General features: G+C 36.0%; 1 protein-coding gene across 1 annotated transcript in view; it reads left to right on the top strand.

Annotated features, from left to right (window-relative positions):
• The window catches only part of LOC124150005 (tyrosine-protein kinase receptor torso-like), a 534068-nt gene that overhangs the window by 300952 nt on the left and 210562 nt on the right, over positions 1-22554 (top strand). Inside the window, exons 12-13 of the mRNA XM_046521879.2 lie at positions 12042-12153; positions 12423-12476. Of these exons, the coding sequence (XP_046377835.1) occupies positions 12042-12153; positions 12423-12476 (166 nt within the window). The remainder of the gene's footprint in view (positions 1-12041; positions 12154-12422; positions 12477-22554) is intronic.

Below are 22554 nucleotides of genomic sequence, written 5' to 3'. Positions count from 1 at the left end.
GATGTTAGAACCTACACCGAAACGTCGCTCTTAATTGTAATAAAGAAGTTGTTCATCCATAAATTCTTATCCTTACTTAGTACTCCAACTTGTAAATGCCTATCAAAGAAGTTATGAAATGTTATGCCAAGGTAAACATAGCTATCTACTATCTCGAGGTGTTTTCCACCAAACATGAATTGGAGTTTACTTTGTTTAGCAGGGCCACTGCCAAATATAATAATTTTTTGTTTTTGAAATGTTAACATCTAGTTTCCATTTAGTGCAGTATATTTTAAACGAGTCAAGGGTTTTCTGTAAATCGGTGGGGCATCTACTAAATAAGACTGTATCGTCAGCATACAGTAAAGTTATAAATTGTAATAATACGTTTGCGTCATCACCAAGATTATAATCAACATTTACACCATGACACCATGTTCCAAAAGAGACTGCTTGAGGTCATTTATGTACAATGAAAATAGTAATGGGGATAAATTTTCCCCTTGTCTAACTCCGGAAAGGCTTGGGGAAAAAAGCTGATATTTCATTGTTTACAACAAGACATGATTTAATACCGCTGTACAAATTTTTAATTAGGATGAGAAATTTACCACTGACGCCACTTTTCAACAGTTAGGGCCAAAGACCTATTCTCCACACTTTGTCAAAATCCTCGGTGAAATCTATAAAAGCACAATACAACTTTTGTTTGTTATACTTAAGGCTCTGCATTAACATATTAATGATAAACCTGTTGTCAACTGTTGAGTAGTTTTTCCTAAATCCAGCTTGTGCGGGAGACAGGATGTTATTGTTATCAGTGAAAGATGACAATCTTGTATTTACCGTAGTATTCTCGTAAAAATTGAGATTGGTCTGTAAGAGTTTGGGTCTAGTGGGTTACCTTTCTTTTTAAATACTGGCTTGATCACACCGGTTAGACATGCATCTGGTATTTTTCCGGTATTGAACATGGCATTAAAGTAATTAAGATATACGGGAGCTAATAATTCTAAGGAGTTTACTATATACTCATTTTCAATGTGATCTATACCACAAGCTTTGTTATTTTTCAGGCTTTTTACAGCTTTGCGTATTTCTTCTATTGTGATATCACTATTGAGCATTTCATCATCGTGCATAGTAGTATTTGGATATTCTTCATCAATAATTGTGTCTGTATTCATGTCTTTATTTATATCTTTATAGAATTCATAAAATGTTTCGATGTCAGGCTCAGTGTTATTTACCTTACTCTTATTTTTGTTCAGAGCGTTCCAGAATTCCTGTGGACTCTGTTTTCGATTGGCTCTGTATAGATTACGTAAATCGTTTCTATGTTTCTTGATATGTTTGTCTAGGCATTTCTTATAAATGAATTTCTTCCAATCATCTTTTTACTCGTTACTCGAAAGAGCATAGTCCAGACCAAGCCACTCCCTTTTCTGGGGCATCAACTAAAATAATTGGGTGTGTGAGGTCAGTTACGTCTTTACTACTTTAGGATAAACCATTCCAGTCTTGTACTTGCATTTCTATTAAGAGTGCTTGTCATATTGAAGATATAATTTAGTGTCTTTGAGTATTTAATATGTATGTTACACTCCGGGAATAACAAATGTGCAGTCTATTCAACTGCTTCATGCTATTGATAGCTTGAAGATGCTCTCTGTGGTATGACATATTACACACAGTGGACCAACATAAGTATCACAAGTATCATAAGTTATTATTAATAGCTAAAGACTATCATGCTATATCTGATGGATATTAATTATTATGTATGCGCATTCAATGACAAATATTTGAAGTCTTACGGATATAGAATTACACTAAATGAGTCAAATGGAACACTGGCTTTAAGCAGTGAAAAATATTCTATAGCACTTGATACAGACTTGGCAAATTTACTTGTATTCTACAAGAAAAAGAAAGTGGAACCCAACACAATAGTGCGAGGAGTTAAATTACCCAATATAGTTCCCTATCAAGAGCTGTGCATCGATTTTGATGAGATTTGTACAACAGATAATATTCAGTGCGAAAGTCCTTAAACTCTACTGAGGGCTATTCCAGTCAAACATGAATAATACAATAGTGGTGGAACAGAATCCTTCTCATCATTACAGTATAAGAAGTTAAGACAGGGTATTATTACAGAGCTCAAATTTTCTGTTTTAGATATAAAGTATCAACCTCTACATAAAGGGTGTTTGTATTATAAATGGGTGGTCGGGTAGCCTAGTAGTTAAAGCGTTTGCTCGTCATGCCGAAGACCCAGGTTTGATTCCCGACATGGGTACAATGTGTGAAGCCCATTTCTGGTGTCCCCTGCCATGATATTGCTGGAATATTGCTTAAAGCAGTGTAAAACCATACTCACTCACTTGTATTATAAATAATATTTGATACTGCTGGCCCTGGAACGCATCACCTCAGACAATACAATACATTTTCACCTTCTGATCTTTGAGACACAGAAGGATTTGATAAACCTGGTATTGAAGGTGAGCTATATTCTTCACACCTTTAAGAAGGGGTACACAAGCGGAAAGAAGTTATATCTATGGCACCTATTTTTGTTGCACCAACTCAAGGAGATTTCAATGATGTTGTGGTTAGAGACCCGAGAAAAAATATCTTTCTTAATCTTGTCTTCATTGATGATAATTAAATGGATTATGCTCAAACCAAAAATGGACTGGCTACTAAATATCACCATTGGGTCACTACCCGGTATATGTTATGACAGCGGTGAAGGTGCATAATTTAACTAAGACAATGATTAGTGGGATTATGCTTGTGGTCTATATACCTTCAAAATATAAGAGTGTGTTCCCAACTCCAATACCGGAGAAACCAGGCTGTATGTTAAGGAGTCGTCCAGCATTCAAAGAAATTAGCTTAGATTTGGTTACTGAATTCATTGATGTATTAAATAACTTGAGAACTATGCCTCAAAGCCCAACACCTTTTGGTGGGTGCTCCAGAAGAGGGCCAAAGGATTAAATGGCAAAAAAACATGAACACCAACATTGTGTTATTTTTATGTGCCCATGCAGCATCATTTACCCATGTAACCCTTGAAGGTGTCCATTCACCTAAGAGAATGGCACCCAGGAGCCTTTTGCTCACTAAGATATTTATGCCCTATAATATACATCTTATAAGGTTAGTCTCAAAGCATTGTCACTTTGCCAATTAAAGATGCTTGAATAAAACAATATTATATATTATGGATTTATATCCTGCACTTGATGAAATATCTGGAAAGATGGATACTGCTTATTGATTTCGATTACATCATATAAGTGAAATAAACATCAACTAGAGAAAGAGCCTGATTCTTTAATTGGATTATGTAAAGAGTTGTGAATGTTCTTGATGGAGTTGACACTGCACTTATAGCAACTAGCATGGGGCTAGGTGCAGCTGGTGTTGGCTTATTATCAATTATAATCGCTGTGCCTATCATATTTGGCATAGAAGTAGCAGTTGGAGTCTCAACTGGCAGGAATAGCTCTTAAATTTATTTCTCGCCAGATGCAAAAGAAAGCACTAGAACATGATAGTATTTGTGTGCTGGGTGAAGCAAAGTTAAATGAGGATCATATCTCAACAGCACTTGCCGATGGCGAGATAATAGTTTCGTTTAGTGTAGTCAGAACTTACCAAATACAACACAATGAAACGAGATTCAATCCATTTCTTGTGACATTAGACCAGTGGCATTAGTGAAGATGAAAAAACAAGTTCTTAGAACAGGGGAAACAACATACATGCCAAGCATTCTGTGCCAAAACTAGAGATTAAGAATACATTGTTTCCTCGATATATGATGGCATCTTGAGAAATATTGATGTGATACATAACAATCCACTGATTGTCATCATGTAGTTGATAAAACTTAAGGCATTTTCTGTGCCTGACCTGACCTTGGTGCCACCGTCCCTTCATCGTCAATACTACTATTTGTTCAAATTAATCACGAAAGTGCATTGTAGGGACGAGCTAAGACATGTAAGCATAGCAAAAGTTTGGTGTCGCTGGTTATGTGAGGTGAGTTGTTTCTTGTCCTACAAGTAGCAAATTTGTTTCCACCATTAATATTTGCAGACTGCAGCAACTGCAAGCCATGAAATAGTGTGCTCACTGAGTTTATTGTGCTACTTGATACCATAACCAACGTCAATCAATGACCTTGGGTGTGATGTGGCATTTCCATGGGACAAACATGGCGGAGGAAGAGCAACAGCAGCCGTTTTGTTTGACTGCTGTTTATGTTCAGACTACCTCAGATGAAAAGATTAACAAACAATGATGTTTTGTGGGATATAATGGGCAGAGTGTGGATGATGCAGTCGGGGGCGATAAGCAAGGTCCTACCGCGGACTAGAAATCGCATACAGACCCTATCGCGGGTCAAGTTGTCCCTCCACCGTGCTTGGCAGACAGGACCCACAGCAAAGATACTGTCACTCCCCCCGCGGAAACAGCGGGCAGAAGAATTTGGGCTTCCGCTGTAATTAGCAGGCAGCCAGAGTATCATACACCCACCAGCATGGTGTTAAACCAAATCCCCCGACTGCACCATGCCCACTGTACCAAATTTATTGAAATAGAATAACAACAATAAGAACGATACATTTATAAACTTGATAAGACTTTGTACAATGTTGTTCACTGTGGAAAGAAGGCGCAACCTGACAATTGGGGTGGTTTGGGGGTGGAGGGTGGGGAAAGAGGTGAAATGCAAACCGCCGGACGCGTTGTGTTGTGTTGTTAGAATGACTTGACAGTTGGGGAGTAAAAGTAGTGACGTCACGAGACCACGTGTAGTGACGTCATGGGAGAAATGACGTATGTTGCCATGGGGAGTATTTTTGCGGGTCTTGTGAGAGGAGAATGTTTGTAAACAAATGGTGGAAAATGATAAATGGGAATAGTTACTAGTATTGGTTATGCGGAGCTGACCATAAACCGATTTAGCTAAATAATGCTAAATCATAATATTATTAAATGCAGTACACTGAGCAACAGGTGTATATGTGGTTATGACATTTTTCAAGGATTGCTCATTCCTTTTCCAGAGAGACTTAATTCGTAGGTAATAATATTTAAATATTTGACAAGTTTAAAGAAACTCTTTCACCAAAATTGATATGGATGAGACATCTTGCTTGTTTGCATGTTACCAAGGATACTGGGGAGGGGTTTTGAACAGAGCCATGATGTCAGTCCATTATGACTTATCTCAAAAAGTGTACTATAATACAAGATAAAGTACGGTTGGCGCCTTTGATCTTTTAGGTAGGCATCTTGGAACATGCATCTAGTGGATGTTTCTTGGAAAGAAGTGACTGCCCTGCACATGCACTAAGGTATTTGGCACAATATGCAGTATTCTAACAACTATTTAGGATGGCTAACCACGTAGAAGCCGCTTGTTAATAAGACGATTCAAGATCGGACAGACATTCAACTGTCATCACTAGGCAAATGTTTGATAAAATACATATGATTGACGACTCGCTACAGAATAGCCAATAGAATAGGCATATCACATAAGAGAGTTCAAAACATTTTGAGGAATGAACTGGTCATGAAATGCTCCAGGTTCATAATCTCTTGTGAGAACTTATTTTACTTTGAAGCAGACCTAACTGGTTTTGTTTAGGGATTTGTTACCATGAATGTGTTTTAGGTTCACAACTGTCAACCAGAGACTAAACAATAGTCAAAGTTGTGAAGAAGAATATAGCAAAGTCTGTTCCATCAGCTGAAAGCTGATGGCTTCAATGTTCTAGGATTTCATGGGGTCAATACAATGCTAATCTGTTTAAGTAGATTTTCACCTCTTCACAAACTTGAAGAAAGAACTGGTTAAGCATTTATGTAAAAGTTGATATGTCAATTTTGCTGTGGAGGACATTTTACACCACCTGGCAGATTCTTTGTGCACCAGTGTGATCTAGGCACTTCAGCATCGTTGGCAAAAGTGTGTGGTCCTCAGAAGGGATTATGTTAAAATATCGTTAGGAACCAAATCCATCAATGCAGTCCATAATAGTTAGGCTCAGAACTTTTCAGCAACCCCTCATAAGCAGTCGTTGTAGTCGTCCCTGATTTATCACTGAATCATGGAACATACATTTCTAGACATGAAAATAGATATACTATTGTTTAGGAAAAACGATATACTGCCTGTACACCAGTGTGACCATTAAAGGTGATGGCTTTACTGGTTGACGGTCTACAGACTTGACAGGAACACATACTGCTTGTCTGGCGCATGCCACATTTACTATCCATTTAACTTTGGACTGGGTCAGCGCACCTACCGGGTGAGTGAAGAATGATCAATTGAAAAAGTTTTCCCTTAGGGGCTGATCATTGGACAGCCAATAATTGTGCCTTGGAGGACTTATCTGCTTTGAAAGTGTGTAAGATTAAGAGTTACAAGTTACATTCATTTTTGCAGATTAGGTATCATTGATGAAAATTTCTTTCTTGTTTCATATTTGTATATTAATCCTGATTATTTATGCAAAATTGATTAAGTATCTATGTCACCAGCAGCTTGTGTTATATAACTGTTTCTATTGACATTTCAGGGTGTTGACATTTCAGGGTGTTGACAACCTGTTAAGGTCTTGTGGCAATGTAAATCAGGAAATTAAAATAACTAGACTCTCATGTAAATAGCATCACAAATATGTGGATTATCACTAACTAAACACTCACATTTTTCATTTCACTGACCTTAAACTTTGAAAACAGTATTTTTACCTCTAGTAACTTTTAGACTCACTAGGATGATAGCATTGAAAATGCCCTGGATATTTCATGCAAGGTTACCATCATTGACACAGATGAAAATATGTTATTGTATAGGAACTTATATGTAAATGAATCCATAAACTGAAAAATCTACTCAATATCATAACTGAGCCTATCAGTAGTTTAATATACCCCGACCTAAAATAGTGGGGGTACATTGTTATAACAAGGAGTTCTGTCTGTCCTTCCGAGATTCTTAGATAGATAGATTCTTTTCAAACTTGGTGAACACTTTTTATACCTATAGGAGAGGTGCAGTGCAAAGTTTCATTTTGATAAGTTGATTTTCTGAGAAAATATTGCTTTTTTCATGTTTTGAACTTAGAAATATGTTGGGCGTGGAAATTATGGGTATTAGTGAACCCTGCTCACTTTTTGTCTTGTTGGATCCTATTATCAGTGAACATATCAACAGTGGTGTGATTAATTTTGACAATATAATTAGCAAACATAGGTGAACTAACATAGAAATAAATACTAATTTCCAAATGAAATCAGCATATAAAACAGAAATTTCATGTTTTACAATGGTGATTATGATAAACTAAATTCGCTCATTGAAAATACTAGGTGGAAAGAGCTATTTAGTCAAAATTCAAATGTTGACAAACATGTATTCTCTTTTATGAACACTTGAATAAATATATTAAAATATGCATTCTAAACAAAATGGTAACCATCCGTCCAAGGGACAAACCTTGGTATGATTTCAGTTTAAGAAGAGAATCTAGGAAAGTGAAAGCTTAAAAAGGAAGGCTGACTAGTGTAAAAAGGTAAATGACATTCAGGCTTATAAACATTAGAGGAACAAAGTAAATAATATGAAATGTCAGGATAATTATTTTTATTCAAACCTCTGTGAATTGCTATCAGAATAACATGCAGAAAACAAAACCTCTTACTGGAAAGGTTTACACTATGTTGTGAAAATCTCTGGCCCTAAAAACAGTATGATACGGGCGAAACTTGACAATTTTTAGTGATATTGAAAAGGCAGAGAAACTGAATAAATATGTTAGATCTGTATCAAATGTAAACAATTCAAAAACATCCAAGCCTGATTTCACACTACATACAGAGACAAAGATGAACAAACTAGTGATTTCAAGAAAAGATGCTGAAGAAATAATAAAAATGTTTGCCTGTGAACAAAGCGTCTGGCCAGACAAAATTTGTCATAAATTATTAATGAAAACTGCATGTTCTATCCGCAAAGCATTATGCAAAGACAACCTTGACAAATATATTTCAATGGAAATGAAATCAGGTCTGTTAATAGTCATAAGCACTTGGGTGTTATTCTTGAAGCCAGTGGTAATTGGTCTTGTCACTTCCAAGGTGATTTATTCAATGAGAAAACTCAAACATTTACTTTATATTTATTACTCATGATGTCATTTCTGGAGATTTGAATATGCGCTCACAACTTTATGACTTGATATATTGGACAAAGTTACTTTTGAGAGGGGAGTGTCCAGTAAGTTGTTCCCCATAGATGTAGCCGGGCTATGCAGATAAATGCAGTGGACAAAAGCGGAAGAGATTAAATAGCTTTTTGCACTTTTTATAATTATGCTACTGTTAGCATTCCAAGTGAGTTTCGAATGAATAATGGGGCCAAGATAATGATATTGTTCAACCAAATCAATATTTTGGTCTTCTTTTTCTGAAATCTATAATCATTTCCTTTTTCTTTTTAATATTTAGAGTAAGAAAATTAATCTTGCACCATTGGACAAATTTTGAAATTTGGGAGCGATAATCAGTTTTAGGGAGCTTTATGAATGCTGCGTCATCTGCAAACTTTAAATTTACTGATACTGTCATTTGTGTATAAAATGAATAAAACAGGAGAGAGCAGACAATATTGGGGGCACCAGTAGATGAAAAGGTCACAGATGATTTGATACTATTTACAGTCACAAGGGGCGGTCGGGTAGCCTAGTGGTTAAAGCGTTCGCTCGTCATGCCGAAGCCCCGGGTTCGAATCCCGACATGGGTACAATGTGTGAAGCCCATTTCTGGTGTGCCCCGCCCTGATATTGCTGGAATATTGCTAAAAGCGGCATAAATCCAAACTCACTCACTCACACTACAGTCACAAACAGGTCTGTTCACAAGAAAAGATTCTATCCTTTTAATAATATGAATTAGCAGACATGTTAGATAATTTTTGCATAAGCAGATGTTGCTTTATGGTATTAAATGCAGAGGAGAAGTCGACAAACAAGATATGTATAAATGAATGGAAGTTTCACAATCTTTGTATATATTGTTTAACAGTGTAAGAGTGGCATCCTCGACTCCTCTCCCGGGGCTGTAGGCAAACTGACGTGGATCAAGTGAATGTTCTATCTGTCTAAAAAGTAAAATTTTAACAATATGTTCTTGGCATTTCATAGGTATTGATGTTAAAACGGGTCAGTAATTAACAGAAGGATTCAGAATTTTTGTAACAGGGATAACATAAGATGTCCTCCAAAGTAAAGGAATAACATTAGTTTCGACAGAAATTTGACAGATGTTTTTGAAAATATTATTCAGTTGATTACGACATTTCTTCAACACCATACTGCATAGATTATCAGGACCTGTAGCTTTGCGGACATTTATTTTAGAAAATGATTGTGGCACATCACAAGTAGTTACTTCTAGTGTTTCACAATCGGATAAAGCATTTCTAAACAACATTTCTTTTTCTTTACTGAAGTCTGTAGTGTCAAAGCGAGAGTAGAACATATTCAACTCATTGGCAAAGTTCAAGTTATCTGCAACACTTATTTCTGCTTGTTTCTTATCTGTCTCAATTATTGTCTTAACGCCCTTTCAAGCCCGTCAAAGATCACAATCAGCAAACTGTCTTTCTATTTTTGACTTGTATTGAAGTTTACATTAATCCATGGCATGTGATATTTCTTTCTGAACAGATTAAACCTTCAACTTGTCCCCAACACAAAAAGCTCTTTTCTTTCCATTTAGTATTGACTTAAGTTCTTTTGTCATCCACGGCTTATTGTTCAGAAAGATCTTGATAGTTTTTGAAGGCACAATACAGTCAATACAAAAGTTTATGTAATGAGTGACAACATCAAGCAACTCGTCAAGGTCCGTGCTAGATTTCTCAAACACATCCCAAGCTATACAATCAAAGCACCCTTTCAATTGATCAAGAGAATGTGATTTCACTGAGTTTAATGTTGGTTTGTCGGATTTTAATTTTTTCTTTTAGGTAGGGTCTAAATAGACTGAATTGTGATCAGATGTTCCAAGTGGAGCTTTGGCATTAGATTTGAAAGCGTCCTTGACATTAGCGTACCACAGGTCAATCGTCCTATCTTTCCTCGTTGGGGCATGTAACATATTGACTGTAGTGAGGCAATGTTTTCTTGAGACTGCAGTAATTAAAATCCCTTAGAATACATTTTAGTGCATCAACATAGAGGTCATCATGTTTATCCACACGTTTATAAATAATGTCAGCAGCCCATACACAACACTGACAAATATCTGTCCAAATTCTCTTGAAGATAGAAGGGTCATAATGAAACAGACAGTAACTCCACATCTTCGGTACACACCATGCCCCTTACTATAACGTGATTATATCACCTCTGGTTTACATATATACACACGCCATCTCCGATAGATTTTGCTGTTATGTTGAGGTCTCTATCATTTCTGAATGGTGTTTCGGAAACCATCAATTTTGAGACTAGAGTTCTCTATGTCAGCGTTTAACCAAGCTTTAGTGAAACAAAGTAGGCAGCTTTCTTGGAATTCATACATAAACTTCAAACAGGCTTGTAGTTCATTTAGTGACGTCTTAGAGAATGCACATTTGCCACCAAAATAGTAGGTCATGGAGATCTGGTTTTGCGTGATTTTATTCTTTCGCCTCAGTCTGTCTCTCTTACCTCATTTACGGCACAAGCCTGTCCTTTCGTCCTGTGTACATTATAAGGGTAATAACATATGCAAGTCTCTGACATTGGTGTATCCAATAAGCTAGAGTAACTGTTCCCTTTCGGAGCGTATGGTGATAGAGGCACGATGGCTGCCATGTTATGTTGTGAAAACAACAAAATTAACAATATCATCACTGTCACAGTGATAGTAGTCCTTTTCCCTATTGTAAATAACTGCAGATACAAGAATGACTTAGCAGCAATCACAATAAGCACAATATGCATAAAAATCATTGAGCGTTTTCCAACCGTGTGTGTCGCCACAGTGCAGCGCCACCTCAATCAACTTTAAGATTGTGAGAATATGCGGGAAATTCCAAACTTGACCCACCTGTTTGTAAAATGGACTTGTTCGACATTTCCAGGGTGGATTCTGTTCAGAGAGTCATCATTATGAAAATTTTGGTAAATATTTTTAAAACTTGTACATTTTATCAACATAATGTTGATATTTCGTATGAGAAATAAACCACTTGTGGTTGTTGTTTATCATACAATAAAACACTGCAGGGAGAATAAACTGATCGGGGGCTGCACACCTCATGGTTTATTCTTTCTGCAGTGTTTTATTGTATGATAAACAATTCTCTCTTGTTGTTATTTTCTTAAATATCAAATGTTCATAAGACCACACTACACATGTGAGATATGGGATGGTTGGGTGAGAAATTAGAACAATCACAATTAGAAGCTGCATGCATTGTTAGTGGTCTACCTATTTCATTATCAGACCGAAATTCTAAGATTACTTGTTGTAATGCTTCTTTTTAAAGCACCATCCAATGTCATTTGCATGTGTTAGAAAACACGTGCAGTCAATTAAAGTATGATTTATACTGAATTGGTGTAAAAGATCACCTGAACTGTACATGTTCAAATACATGTGAAAATGCATTGCATTATCTCATGGAATGAACATTGTTTAGACATCAGCGTGAAATTATGTTTAACAGCCTTAAAAATATTGTTCATAACATACCTGTTGATGTAAACCTATTGGTCTATGGCAAAACATAGTCATGTTGTTACAGATAATGAAGCTATGTTTAAGGCAGTCCAACAAAATATATATATGTGCTACTAAACAATTTCATTCAACAATGCATTTCTCTCCTCCTTCAAACTCCCTCCTTGCCTCCCCCCTCACCTTTTGCATCGTATCATATTGGCCAAGATAAGGTATTGAACTGGCCTTGTTTTCTGTTCTAAGCACAGATTTTGCAAATATTGAATGATTTTTTTGTCTTCCTCTAGCAACAAACACACCTGGTACTACCTAATCTTCACATGGATTCAGAATACCTTTTATCAGTAAAGGCTGTCAGCCAGGGCGGCAGAACATCGGCCACAGTACTCCTGGTACTTGGTGAGTGCATAATTCCAACGTATACCGGTACACAAATCTCATTACCAACTGCCCAAAGCTTGATGCATAATTTTCTGACATCTGAAATAATATAAGAGCTGTGCCCATAATGAAAATGGTCAATAAATAAACATTGTTTTGGAAAGGACAGTTCACTTTTATTTCTTGTGTGTGAATGTCTTGAGTTAATCAATACAGTAATCAGCTGCTGCATGAAATGGTTGATTTGTCAGATATTGTGTAATACCTTGTTGTGGATACTGTTTCAGGAGCTCCCTACAAAGGCATTATGGGTATGGCAGGAAGTAGCAATATATCAATAAGTAAGTAACCATATCTTTATACCGTTTGATGCCCACTCTCACAGGTGATGAGTCCAACAATTGCAACAAAACTGTTGGGAAATATATGGGAGTCTTTTGTGGCAGCCTGTTGATGGTGGTAAAATGATGAAGAAAGGTATAAGAGATTAAATAGTAAAATAAAGTGTAACTGCTTAAACCAGTTCATTTACTATAATTTAGAAGTAACTTGTATGCTATGGACTACTTTAAATAATGAAATTAATGCGAAAAATGTGAATGTCCTGAAGCAATGCATTCTTACCTATCATATTGGAGCTTTAGTTCAGGTTCTCTGCCCAGAAACATGATAGGCCATAACAAAGTGCCCAATAAACAATTTAAGGATTAGATGGTTTGCTTCTCATGAAGTAACTTGTCAAATATGGTCAGAATTCAGTATATGACATGGTAGGACAGCCTTGTTGTGAACGTGTTTTCTTGACATTCAGAAGATATCCCTGTATAGATTAATAATATTTGAAGCCCCTGTCATGCAGGATCATTGCTATAGGATGTATAAAACCTCAGTTATTCTATAAGTGCTGAAAAATCATGGTTAATGCATACTGCATGGAAAATACAAATCACACTAAACTGTGAATTAGGAAATATATCTTTGGTTTAAATTGTTACATGTTGACTTCCAAATTGAAACAATAAATTAACCCACATATCTATACATAAAAGAATTCAGTGTTAAACCAACAAACAACAAAGAAATTGTATACAAGTAACAATTATATTATTAAATTAACTAGGTATACAAATCAATACAAATTATTGCACTGCTATTACAATTTTAGTACACAATAGAGTGGCAGTGCAAAATTCAATGGCAGTAAAAAATACAAAAGCAGTGCATTGTGATAGCAATAAGTCAGTGATAATAATATTTCACCTAGCAACAACAGTGGTCAAGCTTCCATACAACCCTAGGCTGGATATCCAAGGTGAAAACAATGATCTTCACACGACAACTGGTCTTGATGTAATGTGAGATGTAATGTGATACATGCTCTTGACCCATTATATATAGTCTAAATACCTTCCGAAAGGTTCTATAAAGTGCTGAAGTAGTCTAGCTGTTCTAAAAGATTCCAGATTACACTTTACTCCTAAAGCATCTAAATATAGTAACTTCCACACCACTACTTACATTAGATAGTACTACATTCCTGACAACTAACATTTTCAAAACACAATGCTATGAGCTTCTACTGAATCTCGATAGAAATAATTACAACACTACACTGCCATGTAACATAATATTGATTGTATGTTAAAAGATGTAAAATGATTATGCTGTACTTTGAGATTAAGAAATATACTTTCAGATGAATACAGGTATTCACAGAGTATCATTGATGCAAAATAAATGTTCTGTCACTTGTTTGCTTGGACGACATTACGTCATTAATCAAATTAATTCGCACAACAACAAGTACCACAACATAGGCAAATATGTAGGTATTGGTTAGGCCACCGGATCTCGAATCGAATCTTTGAAATGGTCCTTTAAACAATGTCAGTTTTTGTTGAGGGTATCATAAAGTTGTGTAACTAATTTTGGCAGTTCAACCAAAAATATTTTTTTAATTTGAAGTTTACACTATATACGTTTTTTTAATTGGATGATAAGTTGCTCAACTGACCGTGAAATTGACATTCATAAGTGTATGAACGACACAATTTGATGTTCATATGTTTTTCATGAGACCGTGTTCTTGAAATAACGTAAACACTGGCGGACTACTTCCACATTCCTGGGAAAACCCCTGGGAATTCCCTAGTACGAATACGTACAGAAGCGTTCTTTGTGATCATTTAGACCCTATAATGTTGAACTCAGCGTTTTAGTATACATTGAGAAACATCAGAGTTTGACTGCACAGTCGTTCACAAATATCCTCCCTTCAACCCATCCTACTGAACAAAACGAAGAAATGCAGATCCAAACTATGGTAGTATCGACTCGATCTGTATCTAGGCCGGCAGTGACCGCCTACAGCAATCTATGAGTTTATTTTAGTGTCTATTTGACACATCTTTAATCACCTTTCAATGATCGGCCAATTGATCGATGATTACTAAAACATGTAACCTAGTTCATTAGCAACTCCCCAAATCTCTCCTGTCATGTTTATCGTGTCGGCCATCTTGTACTTAATGTAAATCTATTACGATGCGCTGTCATTGTGACTGACATACTGAGGTAGTTCTTAACAGACCTTTCTCATCTTATGGTGATATTATTTGAATACATGTGTTTCATAAGACGTTTCTGAAGAGCAAGTTGTGCATCCATACGCTCATGTCACCTCTCTTTTTGAGGAACTATTTTATTCCGCGATATAGCTGGTTGTTGTATGGCTGTCAGTGTAAACATGAAGTCACATGTACAAAATAAAATTTACCTTTGAGGTAAGAAAATGTAATTTACTTTCACTTTGGTTCATATTCCAATGAACTCACTCAAAATGAAAGTAAATTCTTAATTAGTCTCAACCATGTTAGTACCATAAAAATTTCTAATGATGAAGACAGCTCCTCATTTGCTTCTGGTGCATTGCCATGGTTGATGATACCGTCTTCAGGACGGAGTAAAGTGTCCTCACAATGGTCTTGAATCTTTGATGCAAATCATCTGGACTCTTGAATTGGGTTGAGTTGATGTGGCAAAGTCAATGAAATGAGCACCTGTTGAATGAAATGTCCAACCTATTGACTTTTATTCATGCTATTTCATGAAATTATTAGGCAATAATTGATAATTTGGCCAAGCATGAGTTCTAAACTGCTTACGTGTATTTGTTGTGTATTTTGTCTGGGGCATCTAGGACATTTTTACCATCCTCTGTCATGCCCCTGATTGCTGAAGCCCTTGTTTTCTTTTGCCAGGTAGCCCCCATCAATTAGACATGGGGCGAAGTTTGTGTCCAATGAGTTTAGGAGATAGTTTCCGAATCTCCATCAAATTTACTGTCTCTCTCTTCAGGCACTACTGCTTGTGCGTCGGCCATACTGATGAACTTGTTTAATATGTTATCCAGGTGGTCTTCCATCTGACCTGTTGACCATGTCACATGTGACAGTCTGTGTGACACTTTGTCAGACATGTCCATTGAGACTTATATTTGTAGTTGTTGTATGTGACTTCCTGTCATCTACACATGCGCAGTAATTATCTTCTCAACAATCATGCTTGTTGATGATCAGAAACAAACAATCCAGATATAACTGAGAAAGTTGAGTGACTATCTAGATGTATTTGAAGGTTTGGGGTGCCTACCAGGGACTAATGTAATCAAGCTGAAAGCTGAACACACTCCAGTGATTCCCATCCCCGAAAACTTGCTCTTGCATGCTCTTCGTCCCAAAGTCAAGGTGCATCTAGACAGAATGGAGAGCTCAGTTGTCACAGTGAGACAAGTAGGCCCAACTGAGTGGGTGGATGGCATGGAGGTAGTGGTGAAGCCAAACCAAGTTTAGATTTGTCTTTAGTTTGTAGAGAACACAACCCTATGAAGACCATTGAGGAAGTTGTAGTTCTTATGCTTAAGCTACAGTGTTTTGATGTTTCGTAATTGGATGCAGTTTCCTGATTTTGGCAGATTTATTTAGATGAAGAATCATCAAAGCTGTGCACTTTCAGTACCACCATTGAAAGGTATAATTTCATGAGAGTGCTGTTGGTGTTAAGCCTGCACCCAATATGGTAAAAGATTTGCCAGGTGTTGAAGCTAAAATGGATGATATAGTGGTGTGGGGTGTGGGCAAGACTTCTGCAGAGAGTGAGAGAGAATAACAGTTAAAGAAGTTCGGAGGCACTAGGACGGTCATGCATGGCTACAACTGCATCATTACAGGACTGCATCAGGACTAGAGCTACATTGATACAAATCATCTAGTATTGCCTACATCAAGTCTTCCCAACAGCCGAATATAAACAAAGATTCAGTTCAGTGATTTTATCTAAATGTCACATAATGCCTTTCAACCCTCTAAAAGTGAACTGAATGGGCCAAACCAATACTGTTGATGCCTGTTGATCAGTTGTATTTTAATGGATACATATCAGTCATAATCTGCATGCCCTCATAAGCATGACAACATCAACATTGGTACGGGGTAGCTTGGGGTCCTCAGATCAACTTGAGAAAATTTGATTTGACTGCAGAATCTAGTCAAGTTAAGATCCTATGTAGTTAGATGAAGTAAGAGTATCCGACAGTATCAAGTTAAGACCAGATGTTGTTAGATGAAGCAAGAGTATGAGATAGTCTCATGTTAAGATCACATGTAGTTAGATGAAGTAAGAGTATCAGATAGGCTCACGTTAAGATCACATGTAGTTAGATGAAGAAAGACTATCAGATAGGCTCACGTTAAGATCACATGTAGTTAGTTGAAGTAAGACTATCAGATAGTTTCAAGTTGACACTTCCGACTCCGTCAAATATGGCGGAATAATCATAAACAATAATTTATCCTGTAAAGAAAGAATCATGACATGTTGCTCAAAAGCAAGAAAAAGTGTTAATTCACTACGATCACTCGGCCTCAACGACTCAGACCTCCACCCAGTTGCATGTGTCAATATATGGAAAAGAATGATTTTATCTACAAGCTTTTATGGATGTGAATTGTTACCAGCCTTTTACGGTAAAGAACTTGAAATGATTGAATGTACACAACGTTACTTTGCTCGTCATATACAAGGATTTGGTAAAAGACATCCAACCGATTCGTCTATTTCTAACTTGGGAATGTGGTCAATGAATGGCTACATTGATAAATGTAGACTACAATTATTAGGAAGGCTCTGCAATAACGATTGTAACTCAATAACAAAAGACCTATTTTGTGCTCACATTGCTACCAACGCTTTTGTCAATATTAGCCGTCCAGTAAGCATATGCAACATCCTTCTATATACTGCTAAAAAATACCATTTGGATAACTATATAAAGGGATATACTGATAGCGGTTCGTTCCCAACAAAATCGGCTTGGCGAGCTCTTGTAATCAGACGTCTATCAGAGAATGAACAGTACATCTGGAGAGAGAGACTAGCACAGAGACCGGATCTTTCACGATACCATAAAATTCATAAACGGTTACAAATGCATGTTCTTTATAATGTAATGTATCTCTATCCACATCTAAGACAACCCCTGCAACTTTGTATTAAAATCGGATCAAGAGCAAAAGTGTCGAAAGAATGTAACCATTGCAATAGACATTGCTATGACTATGATTGCCATATTGTTTTGCACTGTGAAATGTTTATGCCTGACAGAAATAGTTTCTTCTCATGCCTAATTGATAAACTTGATGTAGATGTATACGTGAAAATAGATATGCTTGACGATGATGATATGCTTTCTTTCTTTCTCGGGGCAGATGTCCATGACTTGACAAACGAACTTGATTACGATACTTGGCAAAGCATCATACTGTCTTTCTGCCACTTCATATGGAATTTAAAGAAATACCTTATGTATATCTACTAGATACCTTACTGCTCTCAAAATGTACATTGTAAATTGTTTATTCATAGCAGTGTATAACATGATTTCTTTGTATATAGTCAAGTAATTTAATTGATGTATTGTAAATAATGTACTTGCCCATGTAAAATCTTCGGATTCAACTCTGGAGGAAATAAAGAAATTCATTCATTCATTCATTCATGTAGTTAGATGAAGTAAGAATATCAGATAGTCTCATGTTAAGATCACATGTAGTTAGATGAAGTAAGAGTATCAGATAATCTCAAGTTAAGGTCAAATGTAGTTAGATGAAGTAAGACTATCAGAAAGGCTCATGTTAAGATCACATGTAGTTAGATGAGGTGAGGTGAAATTGGGTTTAACGTCGCGTCCAAGATTATTGCACTTATATAGCGACGTGCATGCACGTGTGTGTGTGTGGCTGCTTGTACTAGTCCGGACTGATGCTGATTTATAGTGCTAGCTCACTGAGATACCATGCCGCAGTTTAACATGAATACCCCACTCAGACACAGTATAGTGACTCCGAGCCGACCAGTCCTTGTTTTAGCCCCTTAATGTCTAGCGCCAGACAGGGTAACAACAAGTACCATCTTTTAACGTCTTTTGGTATGACGCGGCCGGGGATCGAACCCGGGACCTTCCGCTCTCCGGGCGGACGCTCTACCACAAGACCACAGAGGCGGCAGTGTAGTTAGATGAAGTAAGACTATCAGATAGTCTGATGTTAAGATCACATGTAGTTAGATGAAGTAAGACTATCAGATAGTCTGATGTTAAGATCACATTTAGTTAGATAAAGTAAGAGTATCAGATAGTTTCAAGTTAAGGTCACATGTTGTTTGATGAAATAAGAGTATCAGATATTCTCATGTTTAGATCACATGTAGTTAGATGAAGTAAGAGTATCAGATAGTCTCAAGTTAAGGTCACCTGTAGTTAGATGAAATAAGAGTATCAGATAGTCTCAAGTTAAGATCGCATGTCCTTAGATGAAATAAGACTATCAGATAGTCTCAAGTTAAGATCACATGTAGTTAGATGATGTAAAAGTATCACATAGTCCCATGTTAAGATCACATGTAGTTAGATGAAAGATCACATGTAGTTAGATGAAGTAAGAGTATCAGATAGTCTGATGTTAAGATCACATGTAGTTAGATGAAAGATCACATGTAGTTAGATGAAGTAAGACTATAAGATAGTCTCATGTTTAGATCACATGTAGTTAGATGAAGTATGACTATCAGATAGTCTGATGTTAAGATCACATGTAGTTAGATAAAGTAAGAGTATCAGATAGTTTCAAGTTAAGATCACATGTTGTTTGATGAAATAAGAGTATCAGATATTCTCATGTTTAGATCACATGTAGTTAGATGCAGTAAGAGTATCAGATAGTCTCAAGTTAAGGTCACATCTAGTTAGATGAAATAAGAGTATCAGATAGTCTCAAGTTAAGATCACATGTCCTTAGATGAAGTAAGACTATCAGATAGTCTCGAGTTAAGATCACCTGTAGTTAGATGATGTAAAAGTATCAAATAGTCCCATGTTAAGATCACATGTAGTTAGATGAAAGATCACATGTAGTTAGAGGAAGTAAGAGTATCAGATAGTCTGATGTTAAGATCACATGTAGTTAGATGAAAGATCACATGTAGTTAGATGAAGTAAGACTATAAGATAGTCTCATGTTTAGATCACATGTAGTTAGATGAAGTAAGAGTATCAGATAGTCTCATGTTAAGATCACATGTAGTTAGATGAATTAAGAGTATCAGAAAGTCTCATGTGAAGATCACACGTAGTTAGATGAAGTGAGACTATCAGATAGTCTTAACTTAAGATGACATGTAGTAAGACGAAGTAAGAGTATCAGATAGTCTCAAGTTAAGGTCACATGTAGTTAGATGAAATAAGAGTATCAGATAGTTTCATGTTTCATCACATGTAGTTAGATGAAATAAGAGTATCAGATAGTTTCATGTTTGAGCACATGTTGTTAGATGAAATACGAGTATCAGATACTTATGTGAAGATCACATGTAGTTAGATGAACTGAGACTATCAGATAGTCTCATATTTAGATCACATGTAGTTAGATGAAGTAAGAGTATCAGATAGTCTTATGTGAAGATCACATGTAGTTAGATGAAGTGAGACTATCAGATAGTCTCATGTTTAGATCACATTTAGTTAGATAAAGTAAGAGTATCAGATAGTTTCAAGTTAAGGTCACATGTTGTTTGATGAAATAAGAGTATCAGATATTCTCATGTTTAGATCACATGTAGTTAGATGAAGTAAGAGTATCAGATAGTCTCAAGTTAAGGTCACCTGTAGTTAGATGAAATAAGAGTATCAGATAGTCTCAAGTTAAGATCGCATGTCCTTAGATGAAATAAGACTATCAGATAGTCTCAAGTTAAGATCACATGTAGTTAGATGATGTAAAAGTATCACATAGTCCCATGTTAAGATCACATGTAGTTAGATGAAAGATCACATGTAGTTAGATGAAGTAAGAGTATCAGATAGTCTGATGTTAAGATCACATGTAGTTAGATGAAAGATCACATGTAGTTAGATGAAGTAAGACTATAAGATAGTCTCATGTTTAGATCACATGTAGTTAGATGAAGTATGACTATCAGATAGTCTGATGTTAAGATCACATGTAGTTAGATAAAGTAAGAGTATCAGATAGTTTCAAGTTAAGATCACATGTTGTTTGATGAAATAAGAGTATCAGATATTCTCATGTTTAGATCACATGTAGTTAGATGCAGTAAGAGTATCAGATAGTCTCAAGTTAAGGTCACATGTAGTTAGATGAAATAAGAGTATCAGATAGTCTCAAGTTAAGATCACATGTCCTTAGATGAAGTAAGACTATCAGATAGTCTCAAGTTAAGATCACCTGTAGTTAGATGATGTAAAAGTATCACATAGTCCCATGTTAAGATCACATGTAGTTAGATGAAAGATCACATGTAGTTAGAGGAAGTAAGAGTATCAGATAGTCTAATGTTAAGATCACATGTAGTTAGATGAATTAAGAGTATCAGAAAGTCTCATGTGAAGATCACACGTAGTTAGATGAAGTGAGACTATGAGATAGTCCTAACTTAAGATGACATGTAGTTAGACAAAGTAAGAGTATCAGATAGTCTCAAGTTAAGGTCACATGTAGTTAGATGAAATAAGAGTATCAGATAGTTTCATGTTTCATCACATGTAGTTAGATGAAATAAGAGTATCAGATAGTTTCATGTTTGAGCACATGTTGTTAGATGAAATACGAGTATCAGATACTTATGTGAAGATCACATGTAGTTAGATGAACTGAGACTATCAGATAGTCTCATATTTAGATCACATGTAGTTAGATGAAGTAAGAGTATCAGATAGTCTTATGTGAAGATCACATGTACTTAGATGAAGTGAGACTATCAGATAGTCTTAGTTTAGATCACATGTAGTTAGATGAAGTAAGAGTATCAGATAGTCTTATGTGAAGATCACATGTAGTTAGATGAAGTAAGAGTATCAGATAGTCTCATGTGAAGATCACATGTAGTTAGATGAAGTAAGAGTATCAGAAAGTCTCATGTGAAGATCACATGTAGTTAGATGAAGTAAGAGTATCAGAAAGTCTTATGTGAAGATCACATGTAGTTAGATGAAGTGAGACTATCAGATAGTCTCATATTTAGATCACATGTAGTTAGATGAAGTGAGAGTATCAGATTGTCTTATGTGAAGATCACATGTAGTTAGATGAAGTGAGACTATCAGATAGTCTCATGTTTAGATCACATGTAGTTAGATGAAGTAAGAGTATCAGATAGTCTCATGTTTAGATCACATGTAGTTAGATGAATTGAGACTATCAGATAGTCTCATATTTAGATCACATGTAGTTAGATGAAGTGAGAGTATCAGATAGTCTTATGTGAAGATCACATGTAGTTAGATGAAGTGAGACTATCAGATAGTCTCATGTTTAGATCACATGTAGTTAGATGAAGTAAGAGTATCAGATAGTCTCATGTTTAGATCACATGTAGTTAGATGAAGTAAGAGTATCAGACAGTCTCATGTGAAGATCACATGTAGTTAGATGAAGTAAGAGTATCAGAAAGTCTCATGTGGAGATCACATGTATTTATATGAAGTAAGAGTATCAGATAGTCTTATGTGAAGATCACATGTAGTTAGATGAAGTGAGACTATCAGATAGTCTCATGTTTAGATCACATGTAGTTAGATGAAGTAAGAGTATCAGATAGTCTCAAGTTAAGGTCACATGTAGTTAGATGAAATAAGAGTATCAGATAGTTTCATGTTTCATCACATGTAGTTAGATGAAATAAGAGTATCAGATAGTTTCATGTATGATCACATGTTGTTAGATGAAATACGAGTATCAGATACTTATGTGAAGATCACATGTAGTTAGATGAAGTGAGACTATCAGATAGTCTCATGTTTAGATCACATGTAGTTAGATGAAGTAAGAGTATCAGATAGTCTCATGT

The sequence above is a fragment of the Haliotis rufescens genome, unplaced genomic scaffold, assembly GCF_023055435.1.
Source record: "Haliotis rufescens isolate VD_foot unplaced genomic scaffold, xgHalRufe1.0.p SCAF_12, whole genome shotgun sequence".
Taxonomy (NCBI): domain Eukaryota; kingdom Metazoa; phylum Mollusca; class Gastropoda; order Lepetellida; family Haliotidae; genus Haliotis; species Haliotis rufescens.
The sequence above is the reverse complement of the archived record's forward strand: the minus strand, read 5'-3'. Positions and strand labels throughout refer to the sequence as shown.